The following is a 20,521-nucleotide window of genomic DNA, read 5'->3' as shown; positions in this document are numbered from 1 at the left end:
TGAAAGTAGAAGCTTAGTCCGCTGACCACCCAGGGGTCCTGTTTTGGTGGTCCTTTTTAAATGTTACCTGTAATCCAGTATCTATATGATAGAGGCAAGAAAGATCTTTTCAGTTCAGTTTTCCCCAGTAGGAAAAGATAGCTTTTATAAGATCAGACACTTCACTTTAGAACTAGAATAATGAGGCAGAAAAAAGGAATAATAATGGGGAGAAAGAAATTACTGACTTTTATAAGGGATTTCAAGGTAGAAAGATGGTGACTGTTTTCCAGATTTGAAGTTTATTTTTTGTAATAAGCGTTATTTTTGGTTAGACTTAGATTTACTTTTTTTTTTTTTTTTAAGATTTTATTTATTTATTTGACAGAGAGATCACAAGTAGGCAGAGAGGCAGGCAGGGAGAGAGGGGGGAGCAGGCTCCCCGCCCAGCAGGGAGACCGATACAGGGTTCTGAAGACCAAGACCTGAGCCAAAGGCAGAGGCCCAACCCACCAAGCCACCAGGCACCCCTAGATTTACTTTTATGTGCAAAGATAACACACAGATTTCCCATTTACTCCATACCCACTGTTATTAACACCTTTTGTCAGTATATTTGTCACAACTGATAAACTAGTATGGATACATTATTAAAGTCTGTATTTTATTCAGATTTCTTTCATTCTCTCTAGTGTCCTTTTTCTATTCCAGGATATGACATTACTTCTAATCATCATGTCTCCTTAGGCTTCTCCTGACTGGGACCGTTTCTTAAGACTTTGTTTATGTCAACCTTGAGAGTTGGGTTTTTTTTTTTTTAAGATTTTATTTATTTATGTGAGAGAGGACATGAGCTAGGAGAGGGCCAGAGAGAAAGGCAGACTCCCCACTGGTCAGGGAGCCTAATGCAGTGCTCAATCCCAGGACTCTGGGATCACGACCCGAGATGGGCAGATGCTTAACTGACTGAGCTACCTGAGAGCCCTGACCTTGAGAGTTTTGAGGAGTACTGGTCAAGTATTTTGTTGAATGTCCCTCAGTCGGGATTTATTGATGTTTTTCTCTTGGTTAGACTGAGGTTATGGGCTTGGGGGAGGACAATCACAAAGATGTCATTTCATCACATCATACTAAGGGTACACACTATCAACATGACTCCTCACTTTTTTTTTTTTAATATTTTATTTATTTATTTGACAGACAGAGATCACAAGTAGGCAGAGAGGCAGGCAGAGAGAGAGAGGGGAGGAAGCAGACTCCCCGCTGAACAGAGAGCCCAATGCGGGGCTCGATCCCAGAACCCTGGGACCATGACCCAAGCCAAAGGCAGAGGCTTTAACCCACTGAGCCACCCAGGCACCCCATGACTCCTCACTTTGATGCTAACCTTGATCTCCTCACTGAGGTCGTGTTTGTCGGGTTTCTATGTAGCCCATACTTAGTAAGGAGCAGAGTCATGTTTCACCTCCTTGAGGATGGAGTATCTAAATAACTTGGACAACTTCTGTACCTTAGATAGGTCTATTTTCCATGTGTTTATTTATAGCAATGTGAGGTCATGACTATTTATTTTATACTTCAGGTCATCATCCCAGGCCATTTTATATTGTTGCTCAGCTTTGGTCATTAGGAATTCTTTCCTATGGTTCCTTGGACCTTGGGCATATGCCCTCAAGTTGCCAGCTACTATTGCTATTGTTTGAGTACTTCCTTATTTTCTGGCACTACAAGATGCTCCAGGCTCATCTTGTGCATTTCCCGTAGTCCTAGCCATTCCTCTAAGAAGCCCTGGTTTCATTATTGGAGAATGGTATTAGAAATCAAGACCCAGGCACTGTGCTTCTAGACCTTCCCAGATGACAAGCAAGGAAATCTACATGTGCAAACGAATCCTTGGGAAACACCTATTTATAATTATTTCTATATGCAACCACCTGTAACCATCTTAAACTAAACATTAAACATGAGTTTATAGTGATGTCTCCAATTCTGTTACCACAGAGATCATTCTAGCCTCTTCCTCCTGCTCATCTGTAACCTCCCACTTCAACAGTGAGAAACCTGGCTCCCAGATTTACTTAATTTACTTAATTGCTCAGTTTCAGTATACATGTATAGTGGTACTAGAATTGTTAACCTGTACTCCCATAAGAAAAAAATTTATCAACTACAGCACAGTGTTTAGGTGCAGTTCCTTTTGCCTTCAGTCTTACAAACTCCACACATTTCCAAAGTGACTTAGTTCAGCACCTTTGCCCCCCCAAGCCCCTACAATGAGGTTGTTTCATACATTTTTTTTAGATTTTTTTTTTTTTTAACAGACAGAGATCACAAGTAGGCAGAAAGGCAGGCAGAGAGAGAGGAGGAAGCAGGCTCCCCGCTGAGCAGAGAGCCCGAAGCGGGGTTCAATCCCAGGACCCCAGGATCATGACCTGAGCCAAAGGCAGAGGCCTTAACCCACTGAGCCACCCAGGCGCCCCATTTTCATACATTTTTAATACAATTAGATTGTTTTGTCATGATTTGCTTTCCATTCTTGGATCCTTTGATCTCTTATTTATTATCAAACTAAATAATTTAAGTTTTATTTTCAAGATGGGGTCAGGTGAAGGTCACAATGGGAGAAGCCACTGATAGAACTTGAAAGGGAAGGTACCAATTTAGAGATTTTCTTAAGTTTGCATCTAATAACTCCTTAAAAATAGAAAAATTATTGAAAGCTAATATATTTTTTAAATGTACTGAGATCTCTGCATACAATAAGGGACATGCTAAAGATCAAACATAAGAAATGTGGCTCCCTTTTACAACTGAAACATGGATTTTTTTCAAGGCACTTTCAGTAACTTCATTCACTTCTCCTAGTTGTAAAATGAGAATAAAATGTTTTGTATCCAGTATTAAGAATATAGGTACGCTGACGGTATTCTGTCACTCAAGAATAAAATGTTGGTCTTAGTAATTGCAGATTCTATCCCATGGAGAAAATAAGCTCTACCCAATTATATTTTTCACACAATTGTAAAATTTTATATATTTTCACATAATAATATTCATAAAACCCTGGAGCCCTAATAATTATTATCTGCTCTTATCACTAAGGAATTTTTTTCTGTCTAGCAACCTGGGATCCTTTGGCATCTTAAAGTCCTTAAAGTTAGGGCTCCTGGGTAGCTCAGTTGTTAAGCGTCTGCCTTCAGCTCAGGTCACACGGTCCCAGGGTCCTGGGATCAAGCCCTGCATCAGGCTCCCTGCTCAGCGGGAAGCCTGCTTCTCCCATTCCCACTCCCCTACTTGTGTTCCCTCTCTCGCTCTGTCTCTCTCAAATAAATACATAAAATCTTAAAAAAAAAAAAGTCCTTAAAATATCCAAACAGTTACCAATATAAACCTAGATTTATTTGTATGCATGTGGGAGAGTTTAGAAAGATTCGGTGGCCATTCATGGAAAAGTATCCTGAGTGTAATAAAATTACCCCCAAAAAAGGCAAAAGGGAGAGAAAACATCTTTTAAGGATTTCTTTTTTAAAACAAAATTTATTACTCTTGTAAGGCTGCATATACGCCATTTATTTACTAATGTATAATCACAAACTTCCAAGGATACAGTTTAAACTCCTACTGTGATCATGCATTTTATTGAATTATCAGAAAAGTTGACATCACAAGTAATTTTGCCAAGTCAACCTTTGCAGTAACAAGATGTGCCCAAGCCCCTCTTTGGTTTCTTAATGAAAATCAGCATTTATCTATAAATCATTCCTACTCAACACCTGACATGTAATATAATACACAAGTCTAATCTCTTTCTGTGTAATGAGCACTGAGAAGAAAGCCATGTTTGAAGCCATTAATTGAGTATTTCTTCCAACTAATGTCAACAGATTCTTCTTCCCCAATATTCTAATTCAAAAATGAAATACCTGGGAGTGTTAAAAACTATGATTTCCTAAATTAAATATTCAGAAGCCATATTTTGTTAGATCTGATTGAAACTCTACCCTTAATAATTTCAAAAAAATTTTAAAGATACAATAAGAACACCTGTTTCTTTTCCTGTTTTCACAAGAATATCCAATGTTATTCTATATATAAATCAGTATGCTTTTGTACCAGTGTAAGTTTGCACCAACACTGCAATTTCTCAAAGGCTGCCTCAGACTCCAACAGAAATAAGAAGTGAACTCATTCTCAGTGGGGTGGAAGAGCAGAGCAGAGAGGCAAGATTGGAGGAGAGGAAAAGTATAATTAGAGCTCAAAGTCAAAGTGATGCTTAAAAAAAAAAAAAAAACTAAAAGGTTTTAGGAGGTAAGTTGGGGAAGAGATCCAAGCAATTTCTTAAGATCACCACTCTGTCAAGGGAGTCACTCAAAACAAGGTCATTGAGATCAACATTTCTCTAGCCAAGCTCTACAATAATTACTGTACCGACCTGCAGTACATTAGCACAAAGAAACAGGTAAAATAATGACGAATCAATGAAGTCTGATTTTAAAATTCTCAAATTCTAAGAACCCTGAACAACTGTTGGAGGAAGGGCAAGAAGAAAAGGACAAATGGCTGCCTAAACACCACCCCTGGCAATCAATGCCTCATCAATTCTCTCCACACTCAAAACCTGGAGCCTCCAGGAGCGCCTGGGTGGCTCAGTCGGTTAAGCAGCTACCTTCAGTTCAGGGCATGATCCCAGGGTCCTGGGATCAAGTCCCACATCAGGCTCCCCACTCTGCAGGGAGTCTGCTTCTCCCTCTGTGCCCCCAACCCCGGGCTCATGTGCTCGCTCTCAAGGAACTAAATAGAACTTAAAAAAGATGGAGTCTCCTGGAGTCAAATAGGAAGAACAGCGGCCAAAGGAGCAAGTGTGTAGCTTCAGCAGGTCGTGCCACGTTCCTCAGAACCAGTCCTTCCCAGTATTTTCAGGATTGCACTATATGACAACTGACAAAGTCCAGGGAAGCATGGCTGCCAAGGGATAGGTAGGGCAAGAAAGTCACAAAGCAGAGCTGAGTTTATCTGGAAGAAGGACCTGGCCAGGCTTCAGACCCACCCAATGTGGTGGCAGTTGATTCCCTCAGGAGAAATAGGAAGGAACTTTGAGAAAGGATTTGCTCAGAGACCTGTATCACTCTTATCTACGGCACTTAAGTCACCAGCAGAGATCCCAATGGAGAGCGAGGCTCAGGATTTCATTATTAGGCTTGCATTTCAATCTCCTAACTCAGAAATACAGGGGCTTGAGAAAGTAATCCTTTCATCCTGACTTAAGGGAAATAATCCTATTAAGAGCTGAGCAGGCCTGGGAATTCACCTGCTTCACTGTGGGCCTAGGGACCTGAGGCTACATGGGTAATGCCACAGAAGAAAGAGGAGCATCTTTGCCCCGAGACTGTCCCCTGTGGAAGAGCATCACTGCAAAGGCTCACTTCCCAGTGTGGCGATTACCAGGCAGGGGGCCGTGGAGCGCCCAGATAACCTACCTGCCGCTCTGGTCTGAGGTCCATGTAACTGATCGCCCCTGAGGTTTGGTGCTGTACCATATCCTTATGGCGTGAGGAAAGTCAGTAGCTGTCTGAGTCCCTGTCTTCCTGATCTGTAAGCTCCAAGTGTCAGTGTCAAACAGGAGATCCCCACAGCCAGGAGCCTGGCTGCAGCCAGCATAATAGTCTAACTGCTCCCTCCAACGATCTGCAGGCAGAGTCACAAGTTCATGTACGATCTGATTCCTGAGCTCCTCAGAAACAACTGTGAGCTTGGGAGACTTTGTAAATTTTTCAATACCTGGCACGGCAGCAACATCCACCTCCTCAACCTTTAGCACAGATAAATCACAGCAGTCCAACACCAGCAAAAACTCCTCATTCCTGTGATTCCCTGTGTCACAGCAGTATGTTGAGCTAGAAATCCCACAAGCCTGTTCCGGGTTGTCATGGTTACCATCTTTACCAGAAGTATCTTTTTCACCTTTAACACAGATTGCAAAATCATTATATCCTGTTTTAGGTGAGAAGGTCCTTGTATCTGTCCCAGGACTATGGCAGGGTTCAGGCATCCTAAATCTGCAGGCTTCGCTGGACTCTGACTGGCAGGTTTCCTTGGTGGAACCACTCTGTTTCTCGAACCTGTTCCCAGACTCAAAGAAAAGCACTATGCTGCCCTCAATGATTTGACTTTCGAAATCCACATTTAAATCCAGTACATAGTGCTTCACCAGTATGTGGTTGGTGTTGGCCATGAGAGGCAGGTCATCCCGGGAAGGGTCCAGCTTTAGGTCCATGGTGTCGGCTGTTGTTCGAGAGCTTTGTTACAGTCTCAGAAGGGGCTTCCTATCTGCCTTAATCTTCCAGAATCATAAATGGCTGCTTACCCAAAAAACACCTGATGTCACAAATTGTGGTTCCACAACTTTCAGTCCCCTGGCAAAGAAGAAAAACACAATTAGACAAAATTCCAAATAAGTGTTCCTACAACCACTGCTTCAGCAAACTGACTAGCTCCTTTAATAACCCCCAATGTGGTAGAAGCTCAGGGCTAGAAGGCAGACTAATCTTTCTGACTGACATCAGAGAAAGCTGCATTATGGGTTTCTAAAAATATTTCAATTACCAATGGAATGAAAGGGGCCTCCACAAAGCCCCGAAGAATCCTATTCTTAACTAGAACAGCCCTTGTTTGGGAAAAGAGCAATTGTTATGCAAAGGCATAACTGAGCATCACTGTGCCTCTTGTTTTAAAAGATATTAAATGCAACATTTCTAATTTTGTGCATCAGAGATAAGTGACTGTTTCTCTACTGTGATTCTAAGTAACAAATGTGAATGAAGGCTAAATGGCCTCATACGTTTTATTCTTTGAGAGTAATAATTTAATACATAAAATGTAACTCCAGGGATTAATGTACTTTTCACATTAGGATTGCTCTCATATCAGCACTTCCAGTAAATTACAGGAAAATGAGCCAATTTACCAGGAGTGCATTCTAAGTATTCCTTTGAGATTGTTCATGGAGATTTTTCAAATTTATAGTTAAATACTCAAGGTATATCATTACATCTTAATAGCTGAAAACCCATTAACATTCTGGATAATAGCCTTCTTGTGGCAAACAAAAAGGTCTTCTCATTTGGAAAAAAAAAAGTATGCAAATATCTATAAAAGGAAAAGGAGAAATTAAAATGTAGAAACAGATGTTGTAATAAAATGCCCAAGTTCTTCATAAAAGTTCTGAATCAAAATGTATTCTTATTTTATAATAGCAATCTGCCTAAAAGAAAAATTATTTGAAATTATTTCAGTCCCTGTTGTATACCTGATTTCTTTCAGCATATGCTGTACTTTATTTTTTATTCTTTTACCAAAAATGAAAAAAGGGGGGGGATAACAACTCTGAGAGAGTAGATATATTTAAAATAATTTTTGTATTTCTAAATAACAGGAGGTATTCTTGTATCAACTACAAAACAGTATCACCTGCTTTTCAAGTAGAACTGAAACCTCCCTTTTCATTCTGTTTAACTCCTCCTCCCCTCCCCTCAGATTTTATCTGTCCGTCTGCTAGACTCTTATTTCTCTTCCTTTTAGAATCTAATTCTAGAAATCAAACCTACTGAATTTTCACTTTCTACAACTCCATAGCCTATTTTCTCAGAAAAATCTTACCTACCCTAATGGGGGCGGGGGGGAGAATAAATCTGGCTTCTTGCAGCCTTGTCCAATCCTGTTTCATGCTACTTTCCCCACTGTAGAGACCATACACCTTTTGCATCCTTGCCCTCTAGCCAAAGGGCCTGCTCAACACTCTGCTCCGATCTGATCCCAGGCCTCCACACTCTTTGGACTAAGCTATGCGCCATGCTTGGCACACACCCATAACCACCTGTCAAATTCTATTCTTTCTCCACACCCAGTTCAAGTGCAATCACCTCCCGCAATCTTTCCTTACTCCCTATTCTCCCACCCTCCCCCAAACTGCATGTGGGGATACACAATCTGATTTTTAAAGGAAGAGGAATTGAGAGAAATCAGGGATGCAAAGAATACTTTGAGATTACTTTATAAAGAAGCTGGCACTCCCCTTAGTTCTAGAAGAATCAATGGGCAAAGGGAAGAAAGCAGAGTATTTTCTTTTCTGCATGAAAGCAATTGAACTTGTGTAAGGAATAGCAACCTTCAATAAAGTCATTGGGTATATCTGCGTAATGAAAAACAACAAATGTTAAAACATCATCCTGTTAGACAAACCATAAATGACTCTTAATCTCACAAAACAAACTGAGGGTTGCTGGGGGGAGGGGGTTTGGGAGAAGGGGGTGGTATTATGGACATTGGGGAGGGTATGTGTTTTGGTGAGTGCTGTGAAATGTGTAAACCTGGTGATTCACAGACCTGTACCCCTGGGGATAAAAATATATGTTTATAAAAAATAAAAAATTATATTAAAAAAAAAACAACAAAAAACATCATCCTGTTGATGTTGGACACTGCTAATATGCAGTCTTTGTTGAAAGTAAGGTTAAAAACACCTTACTTAGTATTTTTTTTTTAAACCTGAGTATATACACACACATACACACACACAGACAAGAAGAAAATCTGAATCCATTGAGACAAGGGTTAACTTAGGGGCTATGTAAACCATGTCTGAAGAACTGTTTAGCTTCTGTAACAATATGTTCATTGTCTAACCCTAATAGATCTTTCCATTTGTTCGTGAAAATTAATATAATTTAAAACTAAAACATATTCTACAGACCAGTTTTCACCCCTTTTGTGACTGGTGGCAGATAATGAGGCGGCCAACCATATCCAAGCCTGTTAACAATGAGCGCCAACCATATCCAAGCCTGTTAACATCACCATGTCGCCCTAACTGGCAACAGTTTTCTTCTCTTCAGTGGATTCTTAAATGCACCCCCCACACTCTTTTCTTCTCTTAACTTTCCAGTTCCACGCCTGCTGACTCATTCTCCGTTGATTATTTGGCCTCCTACTTTACTGAGATGATTTCAAATCTCTGAAACTCCATCACGGCTCAAGTATCTGTAGTTCTTCACAACTACTGCCTTCTCCCCATCAGATTCAAAGGAAACAATATCCCTTCTCAACAAAGCTAATTCCCTTCCTCTTGAATCCTAGCTTTTGGGGTCTGAAAGGGCCAAACGAATGGCCCTCTTCTTGCCCATCCAAATTCTGAACATAACCAAAAACTAAGACGAGGATGTGGCAGAAAGATACCAAAATATCACCATCATTACTGACGAAGGCTAAATTGGACAGTATGATTCAGCATGGCAGCCAAAGGTACATGAAAACTGAATCCCCAAATTCAAAAGATTTACCCACAGGATCACAAGAAACACTGGATCAGGTCAAAGCTCCCAGAGGAGAAGGTACCATTCCTGGCCAAGAATTAGGGCCTGGAGAAGTAAGGAGAAAAGCCCTCTAAGATCAGGATTGCTGCCCAAAAGCAAAAGGGAAGAACTGAAAGCAGTAGAACATGTTCAATTTCTTCTTCCCACTCCACCTCCCTTAGGGCAGAAGAAATAAAGTGATCGGCAATGCTACAGTAATTAAGCTCCCCTCACAAGACAGGAAACATCAGAAAGAAGAAAGAGCTGTTCCCCCAAACACTATCTTCTCCCACTAATTTGGAATCTTGTTGCATCTGACAGAAGATGTTTTCTTGCCAACATTTACTTCCTCTCGTTTCCATCCTGTTCCTAATGTTTCAAACACCCCCCAGGGCTACCATCTTCCAAAACAAACACTACAATACATCCATCTATCAAAGCATTATGTTATATACCTTAAACTAATACAAGGTTATATGTCAATTATATCTCAATTAAACCAGGAGAAAACAAACAAACAAAAACATTTAGCCCTGTTGCCCATGTTAACTAAGTCTTCATTTCTTTGCATTTTGGAGCTCACAAATTCCTTAGGGCTCACTTAGTCCAACTCTCTACTTTTACCAATGATGACAAAGAGGACCAGAGAGGTAAAGCAATTTGGCAAGGTCACTCATTTCTGATGCTTTTCTCCTTGCGGGTTCTTCCCTTAGAATTCTCATCCTCCAGGGGCTCCTGGGTTGCTCAGTCAGTTAAGCATCTGCCTTTGGCTAAGGTCCTGATCCCAGGGTCTTAGGACTGAGCCCTGCACTGGGCTCCCTGCTCAGGGAGCCTGCTTCTCCCTCTCCCACTCCCCCTGCTTGTATTCCCTCTCTCCCTGTCTCTCTCTCTGTCAAATAAATAAATAAAATCTTAAAAAAGAAGAAGAAGAAGAAGAGGAGGAGGAGGAGGAAGAATTCTCATCCTCCAGCTCTTGAGGCCATTTTCCTCATATTGTCCAAGTCATACATCAAATGTCACCTCGTAAGACTGTCTTCTATATTTTCATTCTACCTTGTCTACTGTCTTCAAGTTGTGTGGACTAGACTCAATTCATATTCTAATAGTTTGGGGAGAAAAGGAGAATTTTTAGGCCAACCCCAGAAGATTCAGATCATTGTCACCTCGCATGGCTTCCAATCTAAGTTATGTATAATGTGTAAGTCGCTGCTTATTACACCCATTTCCTCCCTGCCTTGGATTCTTGGATGACCTGAATCTCCTTTCTCTGCAGGTATACAACTGTCACTGATGTCAATCAGGGTCACAATCCCACATTTAAGTATGAACTGAAATAACTGTGGTTCCAAATGCTTGTACGGGGCCATCTTGTAAGTCCTCTCTCAGCAAATAGTAACCATATTTCTGAGCAGTCTGTTGACTTCAGCACTTTTTGCTATTATTGTGCTCCAATTTAAAATGCCAGCCTGACTCGCTGAAGCATTTTTCCATTCTCTGTCATAAGCCATAACATATAAAATCCCCCCTTTTATCAAAGCCAATGGTTAGTTTCCAGTGGCTAACCACTAATGCCTCTAAAATAAGGGTACTACGTGGTATGTATTTTAAATGCTTAAATGATTGTCTCAGCAATACCATTAAAGGCTTCAAAAGAATTAACGTACAGCAGTATTTTTCTTGAGAAAGGCAGGAGGAGGGGAAGGAAGAGAGGATCAAAAACTAAACATTGGGGAGGGTATGTGCTTTGGTGAGTGCTGTGAAGTGTGTAAACCTGGTGATTCACAGACCTGTACCCCTGGGGATAAAAATATATGTTTATAAAAAATAAATAAAAAAAAAAAGAGGAAAAAAAAAATAAATAAAATAAAATCTTTTAGTAGAACTAAAAAAAAAAAAAAAAAAAAACTAAACAGAGTTATGGCATGGTGAAGAAACTGCCCTGCCACTTTCAATCACCCAAACATAAATGCACCCATCTACAAATGTGTAAAACAGCCTCTGGAGAGCCATTCCAGATCCCTCTAAAGAGAACAATTTCATTCTCCTTTCAAGCTACAAAGCCATGCGCATCATTCTCATGACCCTCAACTTAATCTGCTTCATTTTGCAGCTACCTGTACCTTCCAATGGTCTGTAAGCAACAAGGGATTCCTGATTCATCTTTGCCTGCATGACCACAGTGAGCAGAAAGCCCTGTACATAGCAGGTTCTCAGTAATTATCTGTGGAATTGACATCTGAGGGTCTTTATAATTTCTAGCTATCCACAGAATAGGGGTTCTGGCTTGCACAGGTCTAGTAGAAAATCAAGCTTAACCAACATCTTCCTCCAGATAGCTCTCATTTTTTCTTCTCATGTCTTCACCTGTCCCTCCAAGCCACATCTCTTTTCCTATAAGCAGCTCAAGCGAAAAGGAGAAATTCTGCACATAAGCTTACTACATAGTACTGAGCACACTATGAGTTGTTACAAAATATTTAATTTTACAGACTACTTGTCCAGAGAAAGATAGCTTTCTGCTATTCCAAGTGTGTTCACTCTGTAGGATACAGTGATTGCTCTTAATGACAGCTAGTTCACTTAATGAAAAGTACACTGTTTCTGGGCATAGTTCCTCAGACATTCAAATCCATATAATCATACAAACATGGCTTATTACTGTGAAATCTGATAAAATAATTTCAGAACTAGAAGGAATCTTAGAAGTACAAATGTATTATTTTGTATTTAGAAGTGTCACACTGACATATTATTCTTTAACTTACTTCTTTCAAGCAATGGTTTTGAAATAGAGCCAAACAGATGCACATAAATCTAGTTTGTTTCCTTTAACTGCTGCTTAGTGTCCCTATATGAATATTCTACAATTAGTCTATGCATTTCCCTGCTAATATTTAAATTCTTTTAATTTTTTCATTATTACAAACCATGCCGCAATGAACATCCTTATATGTCTCCTGGTACACATGGGCAAGTGTTTGCTGGATGAAACACCTAGAAATTCCATTTGGCCCAAGATTGGTATTGTCACACCTGCTTTCTTTTGGTTTATTTTGTTACTGATATCTTTTCTATCCCTTTGTTTTTAGTATTAACTGCTCTGGGTTGTTTTGCCTTGGATATCTTTTTAAAGCAACATTTGGCTGCATTTAAAAAATATAATTATCATTTTTAATAACTGAAGTAAATTTATTTAATTTATCATGATTACTGTTGTAATAGCATTGATCTCTCAGCCAATTATTTTGTGCTGTCCATCTACTATGATTTTCTTTGCTACTTAGCTTTTACTTTTTCTGCTTTTTGTTGCATTTTTTCCAAGTTGTTTTTTCCCTGTACTGTTTCATCAGTTAAACAATCTATTTATTTTCTTTGACATGTCTACTTCAGGTCAATCTCTAGTAGTCTTCTGAATAATACAAAAACATATGCTAGGTCTATAGCCAGGTACCTCTTCCTTGAATAGATATCAGGGCCTTGACCCCTTCTTTTTTCTTTTAAGATTTATTTTATTTATCTGAGAGAGAGAGAGATCATGAGAGGGGAGAGGTCAGAAGAAGAAGCAGACTCCTCGCTGAGCAGGGAGCCCGATGTGGGGCTTGATCCCGGGACTCCAGAATCATGATCTGAGCCGAAGACAGTTGCTTGGCCAACTGAGCCACCCAGGTGCCCTAAATAAATAAAACCTTAAAAAAAAAAAAATGGAGAAGATAAGAATACTGGCAAAGAAAGAAGCCAAGATGCAGAGAAAGCTGGACCATATTACCCATTCATTCAACAAATATATGGAATCCTCTTCTATTCTCTTTATTAACTCTCTCTCCCCTGACCATGTCCTCGAGGAAATCTTTCCTGACCTCATTAAGTCAATCTCCCTATCATTAGATCTCATAGCACTGAGTACTTCTTCACAGTACAATAGTTTTCAGTTTACATTTTTTGTTTGATCACTTAATTAATATTATTCTTCCTCTTAAATGAAGGAGAATACCACTTCTGGTAATAGCAGAGTAACTTATATCAGACCAATTCTCCTACTGGCAGCACTTATAAACTCCAGACAACAACAAAAATCTGAAGGCACATGAAAATGAGCAAAAAGCTGACAAAAACTGTAGGGAGTTGACACTTGGGAGAAGGGAATGGCACTGAGTTTCCTGTGTCATAGCTTTTCATCTGAGAGTATGCTCTAGTAGGCCATGTGCAGCTAAAATTCAGACTGAAAGCTGCAATCTTAGTGGCTAAAAAATCAGAGAACAGAGTTCAGGACTGACTCAGCACCTGGATGGTAAAGAAGGAAAACTTCAGAAAAGTTATGAGCCCCATAATCTGCATATATAATGCCCAATTTTCTAATGAAACCCTGAACCATAGGGGGAGACCAAATAGTCCAAGTATGGCTAAATATACTGAACTAGGATTCCTGTTGCAGCCCACTGCAGGGAAGGTAAAGATGGAAGTTTGAGTTCACTGGAGTTAAATGTCTGCTAATGAACGACATTAATACTCTTCACAGAAACATAAATCCAGGTTCTATTAAAGTAGCAATAACAATGTCTACAATAAAGTAAAAAATTATTAGATATAAAAAGAAATAAGAAAATATGACCCATACTTAAAGAAAAAGCAATCAATGGAAACTGACTTGAGTGGACCAAATATCAGAATTAGTAAACAGGGAATTTAATATAGTATATTAGTATTATAATTAAGGACATAAATGCCATAATGAATGAACTAAGGAAAACTCAGCAGAGAAACAAATTGCTGGAAAAAAAATAAGGGAAATTTTAAGAACTGAAAAATACTATATCTGAAATTAAGAATTCACTGACGTTACTAGCAAACTAGACATTACAGAAGAAAGAGTAAGTGATCTTGAAAATATTTATATAGCAATTACACAATCTTAAGAACAGAGAGAAAAAGTGTGAAATCAATGAACAAAGCTGCAGGTACCCATGCAACAAAGGGTTAACATACACAGAACTTAAATCTCAAGAAGCTCAGATGAGCAAGAATGCTGCAGCAAAAAATATGTTAAAAAATAATGAGAGTGAGAACAACCAGCACCGAGATAATGGTTCCTAAATACCATTTTCCAATGAAAGGAACCAGGCCTCCTTGGAGAAAGGGCTGATTCTAGGAGTGTGGCAGGGAAAATGCAAGATACGCCCAGAGCATCAGATAGGCCCAAAAAAGAAGAAAGTTAAAAACAAACAAACAAACCAAAGAAAAAAAAAAAGGTGAGGTGTGGGAACTGGGCATCTAAAAAAGACACAAGAACTAACTGTAGGAGCTTCTATTGGCCAAAGACGAACAATCTGAGCTAGAAAATAATGATGGCATTGGATTAGAACCTAAAGAATGAAATAAATAACCTATAACTCTATTCTGATTAATAAATGGGGAGGGAGGGTACACCGTCCTTCAAGAATTCCAAATAATAAGTAGATATGACCTCTTCCAAAAGGCGGTAGGGCTTAACTTCCTTCCCTTTGAGTATGAGCTGTACTTAGTACCTTGCTTCCAAAGAACAGAGAATGGGAAAGGAAAAATACTAAGTTTAGAGTAGTGAAATCTGGCAGACATAAACTTAACCACATTATCAAGGTTACTATCACCAGGGATAAACCATGTTGGTATTGTTATCCCCTGATATGATTCCATCAATGAGAAAGGCAGCTTACCTCTGTAGTATTCTTCCCCAAATCCATAACCTCAGTTTAAGGTTTAGAAAACATCTGACAAATCCACATTGAAGGACATTCTAAAAAATATTTGGCCAGTACTCTTCAAAAATGTCAAGTCAATGAAAAGCGAGTAAAATCTGAAGAACTGTTATAGATTGAGGGAGACTTGGGGGTATGATAAAATGTAATGTGGTATCGTAGACTGGATCCTAAAACGGGAAAAAAGGGGGGTGGCACTAGTGGAAAAACTGTTCTTAGCAGCATTTTGCCAATTTACTTCTATAACTTCACAAATATGCCATGATTATGTAAATGCTAATATTGGGGGAGGCTGGGTCATACATATATGGGAACTCCATACTACCTTTGCAAATCCCTTGGTAAATCTGAACATATTGGAAAATAAACTACTTATTTTTAAAATCCCTAAGATTTTTCAAACGTGAGAGATACAAATGTAAAGATTCAAACTCTGAGAACAAACCCAAACAAGATAGGAAACCACACCTAGGTACAACAGTCAAACTGCTAAAAACCAAAAATAAGGATAAAAACCTGAAAATAGCCAGTGCAAAATAACATTACATGCAGGAAGAAAAAGATACAAATAACAGCTGGATTCTCATCAGAATAACACTTAATTTCTCATCAGAAATAATGGAGGCCCAGAAAATAATGGAATGGTTATCTTTTAAGTGTTAAGTGAATTTGGGGGAGCACATTGGCCTCAAATATATTAGTCCTAAGATATTACTTATTTTATAATAATTTGCTATAAAGTCTCCTTATTTTTGTACTTAGTAAAACAGCAGCTGCTTAAATTCTCCAAATTTCTGAATGAGCAGGGCCTGAAGTAATTTCCACTTGATTCAAAATTGGTATTTCCTCTTATTTATTTATTTATTTTCCTCTTATTTATTTTTAAATTTTTATTTCTATTTCAAAACAAATACAAACTCTAAAAGATTAACACTCTCCAAAATAACTGGTTCTTTCCCTACTCAGCAGAAATCCTCATGACTCGTGGACCCACTGACATAGCACGGAACAGGTTTTCTACTCAAAGGTTTGAGTGATTATCAAACTGGCCCCTCAGAACTTTTCTTTCAGCTCATTTTTATATGTCACCAATTTCATAGAAATGGTTCACCAGTGTCTGAAACAGGTAACAGACAAGGTTGAAGTTATTTTTAAACAGCAGAAACAAGCCAATCAGATAATCACCTTTATCTCTGCTACAGTTTTGATCTTTGAGTTTAGGCTATGCCAACATGCCTTCATTTTATTGGTTTCTAGCATTTTAACTTTTGTTCATTTCTTTTTATTTTTGTTCTACTTTGAGTAAAAATGCAGTGTTAAAACAACATTAAGCTATATGTTTTAACTGAACAGGTACCAGAATATTCAGAGTTTAAATTCCCTCTGGAACCCTAATTCTAACAGCCTGCACTGCCCCACCTTAGTACAAATATATGCTACAATAGGGTCTTTCATTGCAAAACTCATACCTGCGAGGCAATGTCATTTATCACTGAGTAAATAATGCAAGATAACATACTGAAAGGGGGATTTTGCTGTAGTCCCTTAAATATAAATAAAAATATGTAGCACTTTGCAGGATTACCACATGTGGTATGATACTAACTTAAATACCAATCTTTAAGCCAAACTGTAAATAACTGTAGCCTCTGATCTTGCTTTAAATAGCCTCTCTTTTCTTTAAAATTTACAGCTTTCATGAAGCATAGACAGGTGACTGCATATAATTTGTGATCACGTAATGAAAGAACTATTGTGATATGTATAGGCAGGGGAAAAAAAAAACACACACACACACAACAACTGGAGTTAATGTTGTTGTGGGAATTACAGAAAGTGCTTGTGATGAGGATCAGGGCAATGAAGCCAAGTCAGAACCCCAAAGTAAAAGGCCTTTTCCGGATAAAGAAAGCAAATCACTATCAGCTGTGGCTTGATTTATATATTATAACCAGTCAAGGGCGGGAGTGAAGAGGGGGACAGGTCTAAAATGTGAAAACTGCAATCAAAAACTGATTTTATTCACATCAGTATATGACTAGCCTGAATTATGCTTGAACGTGATGTGATATGATGGAATTCAGCCTCCCTGATGGCAGCTTGTGTTTATTCTGGCTCTTCTGATCCCATTTCAGCATCCAGATGCCATTCTTCTTTGGTGCCTAATGTGTTTATGCTCCCATTATCAGCAGGCATTGGGTTGCAAAGATCAGATTGGAAGTGATTTCACTCTATTTTCAAAGAGAAAAGAATTTATCCCTTTGATTGCTACTTGCTTGCAAAGTAGAGCTTGTTTCAGTTTTCTAAAGAGTGCCACTTAAACTAAATTATAGCAGAGTGATCGCAAAAGGATTCCTAGGAGAATGCATTACAGTTATAGAAAACAGGAAATTTCACTTTTCTACCCCTTTCTCAAGAAGTCATTCTTGCCCCCATGGCAGCTGACCAGTGAAGGCACTGGAAAGGTTATTTACTTGGTGAACTACATGTCTGATTCCTCCTTAAATGTGTCTTCATCAACACTGTTTTGCTTCCTGGCACTCTCAACAATTAAAGGTTCATAAACTAGGGGCGCCTGGGTGGCTCAGTCCTTAAGCATATGCCTTCAGCTCAGGTCATCGTGGGATAGAGCCCCGCCTCAGTGTCTGCTCAGCAGGGAGCCTGCTTCTCCCTCTCCCACACGCCCCATGCCCCCTCCCCAAATTGTGTTCCCTCTCTCGTTGTGTCTCTGTCAAATAAATAAATAAAATATTTTTTTAAAAAAAGGTTTCATAAACTAGAAAACAACGTATCTGTATCAAAACCATTTAATATGTCAATAGAGCACAAGAAAGAACGCAACCACTGTAACACAGCCCTCTGTGGGTACACCTCTCCAGAAGATTTGTCCTTATGGATTCCCTTTATTCTCCCCTCTTTGCCATCTTGTTTAAGGCACAAGACCTACTAACTAACAACTCTCCATTATCCAGAGGCAAATAACTTGATTTATCAGTTTTATGAAAAACTAAAAGCTAGTGAAAACACCTGTTAGATACTTTATCTAGAAGAAGAAATAATTGATACTTATTGAGGGCTTAATTATGTATCTGAAACTCTCCTAATTCCTGGCAATGTTTTTTATTCTTACTATCTCCTTTAACAGATAAGAAAATGATATTCAGAGATGCTAAGTATACAAGATTACCAAGATTTTTTTTAAAGATGTTATTTATTTGAGAGAGAGAAAGCATTTGCACAAGCAGGGGAAGAGGCAGAAAGAAAGGAAGAAAGGGAAAGGTAGCTGAGCAGAGAGCCCAATGCAAGGCTTGATCCCGGGACCCCAAGATCATGATCTGAGCCAAAGGCAGATGCTTAACCAACTGAGCCACCCAGGTGCCCTTCAAGGTTACTAAGATTTGAATTCAAGTAGCTCTACTGAAGAGTGTTCTTAACTATTATCTTATGGCCTCTACTGCATGGCAAACCTACAGAGTAACCAAAACATGCTGCCTTGTATCAATAACGAGTGGAAAACCAGAGGCCCATCACAGACAAGAGCAAAGGTGAAGGGGTAACGGGGGCTGGGGTCAGGACTGTGGAGGGAGAATAATCCAGGGAAGGGACAAACGGGCACAAACAAGAGACACTGCCTCTCTACCCAGCTCTTCTCCCATTCTAATACTTAGAAGACCGTACTCAATGAAAATGAGAAATTAGTTAACAGATGATTTTGACAGGACTTTTGAGAGACATTTCAAATTTTACTAAGTTTAGAGTAACTAAAACATCATACTTGTATTCTTTTCATACTTTAAATAACGATTGTTTCTAAATGTAAGATGTTTAATTAAATTTTATCTTAAGTCCATTTATTACCATAGTTTTATTCTTCTTATAACCACGATTGGGGCTGATATGACCTCCCTATTCTCCCCCCATTACTCTGCAGTACTGGTATTTACTGAGTGTTGATTAGAGTAAGAAGCTCAATCTCCCAGGCTGGGCGTCATTTCACCGATGGTCTTACTAGGGCTTCCAAGTCCCTGCCAAATGAACTCGGACCACATCAGTGCTCCACCCCAGTAATACCCCATCATTCATTTTCCTGTTTTGAATCCACTGAGATTTCCAAATTCTCATCCATCTCCCCTACTAATCAGCGTCTGCTACCTCCCAGCAGTTACCAGGGTCACGGCACCATTCCTCTTCAGGCAGTGCCCATTCGCACCCCCCAGGTTCCCTCCATGCATCTGTTCTCCACTCCTCCTGCCATGGACCACTGCCACCTCCTCCTTCCTTCCCATATCTATGTCCCCACTTCCCAGCTGACAGGGGCCTTTAAAGCTACTCAGGTTCTCCTACAGCAAAAACAAAAAAACCAAAAATCCAATAACAGCAAAATGTGCTTTCCTGTCCTTGGCCCAACAGCTACCATTCCAGCTTTTGCCTTTGTTTTGCTATCAAACTTTTCCAGCCAACAGTTCATACCCTCTTCTATTTTATGATCACACATTTCTTACAACAGTTGAAATCTGGTATGTGACCATACCACTTCACTAGAAGTTTATTTTTAAACATCCACAGTGACTTCCTTCTTGCCAAATCTAGCTTGACCTCAGTTCTTTTCCTTGACTCTCTGTGGCATCTGTCACTACTAATCTCCCATCACCTGTGATGATTCCTGGGAGACTGTACAGTCTATACAACCTCTTAGCTATCTGCCCCCAAACAATGGACGTTCCCCCAAAGCCCAGTCCTGGGCATCTTCTCATTTTGGAGTCTGTCTTGTGCTCACATGTCCCGTACTCAACTAATCTCCTTATGGAAAGGACTTACCTCCTGACCTCCATCAGTCCCTGTTGCTTCCAAAGCAATGTGTCTCAAACTCTCTGTGGTGAAGGGCTGGTTATTTTTGACCCTGTTACAGGTCAACACTTTTGTAAAACATAACCAAAACAAACCACAAAAGAAGAAAAGGAAAATAAATTACAAAATACAAGCTTGATAATTTTATTATCAGATTTAACATAAGCACAAAAAGAATAAACCATCATGAGGGAAAAAAATAATTACTATGGTAGTTTATGAATGATGACTCTCTATTTTTGTCCTTATCTCCTTGTGGACCAACCACAGTGTGTGGTGACACTGGAGGGCCGACTCGTCCTCAGGGAGCACAGCTCTGGTGGCCTGCAGAGCATTCAATTGACCCCCTATCATGCCCTAACACACACTGGCTTCCTGATTTCTGTCATGGCAGCATCACTTTCCACTGGGTCTAAATGTTTTGTCTCATCTTGACTCTTCCCACCTTTATAACTCTACCCAATTGTGAACCTTTAAATTGTATTCCTTCAAATTCTTTCTTTTATCCAGCTCTTCTCCACGTTGCCTGCAACAACCTGGATCCAGACGATACTGCCTTCGAAACAAGTCTCCCTTGTGGTGAGCAGTCATTCATGCTATTTACAGATATTTCCA

The 20,521-nt window shown here is 39.4% G+C and overlaps 1 protein-coding gene across 11 annotated transcripts in view; it reads right to left on the bottom strand.

Moving 5' to 3' along the window:
* Positions 1–20,521, bottom strand: part of AOPEP (aminopeptidase O (putative)) — a 339,093-nt gene that overhangs the window by 301,275 nt on the left and 17,297 nt on the right. For 10 of the 11 annotated variants that reach the window (XR_006608428.1, XM_004777387.3, XM_004777386.3 and 7 more), the window contains exon 2: positions 5,457–6,392. Coding sequence is in view for 9 of the 11 variants with exons in the window: in XM_004777387.3 (XP_004777444.1) it covers positions 5,457–6,253 (797 nt within the window). In the remaining 2 variants the exon portion in view is untranslated. Of the gene's footprint in view, positions 1–5,456; positions 6,393–20,521 lie in introns of those variants that run through there. The other variant, XM_013048340.2, reaches the window with a different exon arrangement.

Source organism: Mustela putorius, unplaced genomic scaffold (genome assembly GCF_011764305.1).
Source record: "Mustela putorius furo isolate JIRA1106 unplaced genomic scaffold, ASM1176430v1.1 tig00000876_pilon_pilon_pilon, whole genome shotgun sequence".
Taxonomy (NCBI): domain Eukaryota; kingdom Metazoa; phylum Chordata; class Mammalia; order Carnivora; family Mustelidae; genus Mustela; species Mustela putorius.
This window is presented reverse-complemented; position numbering and strand designations above follow the sequence as displayed.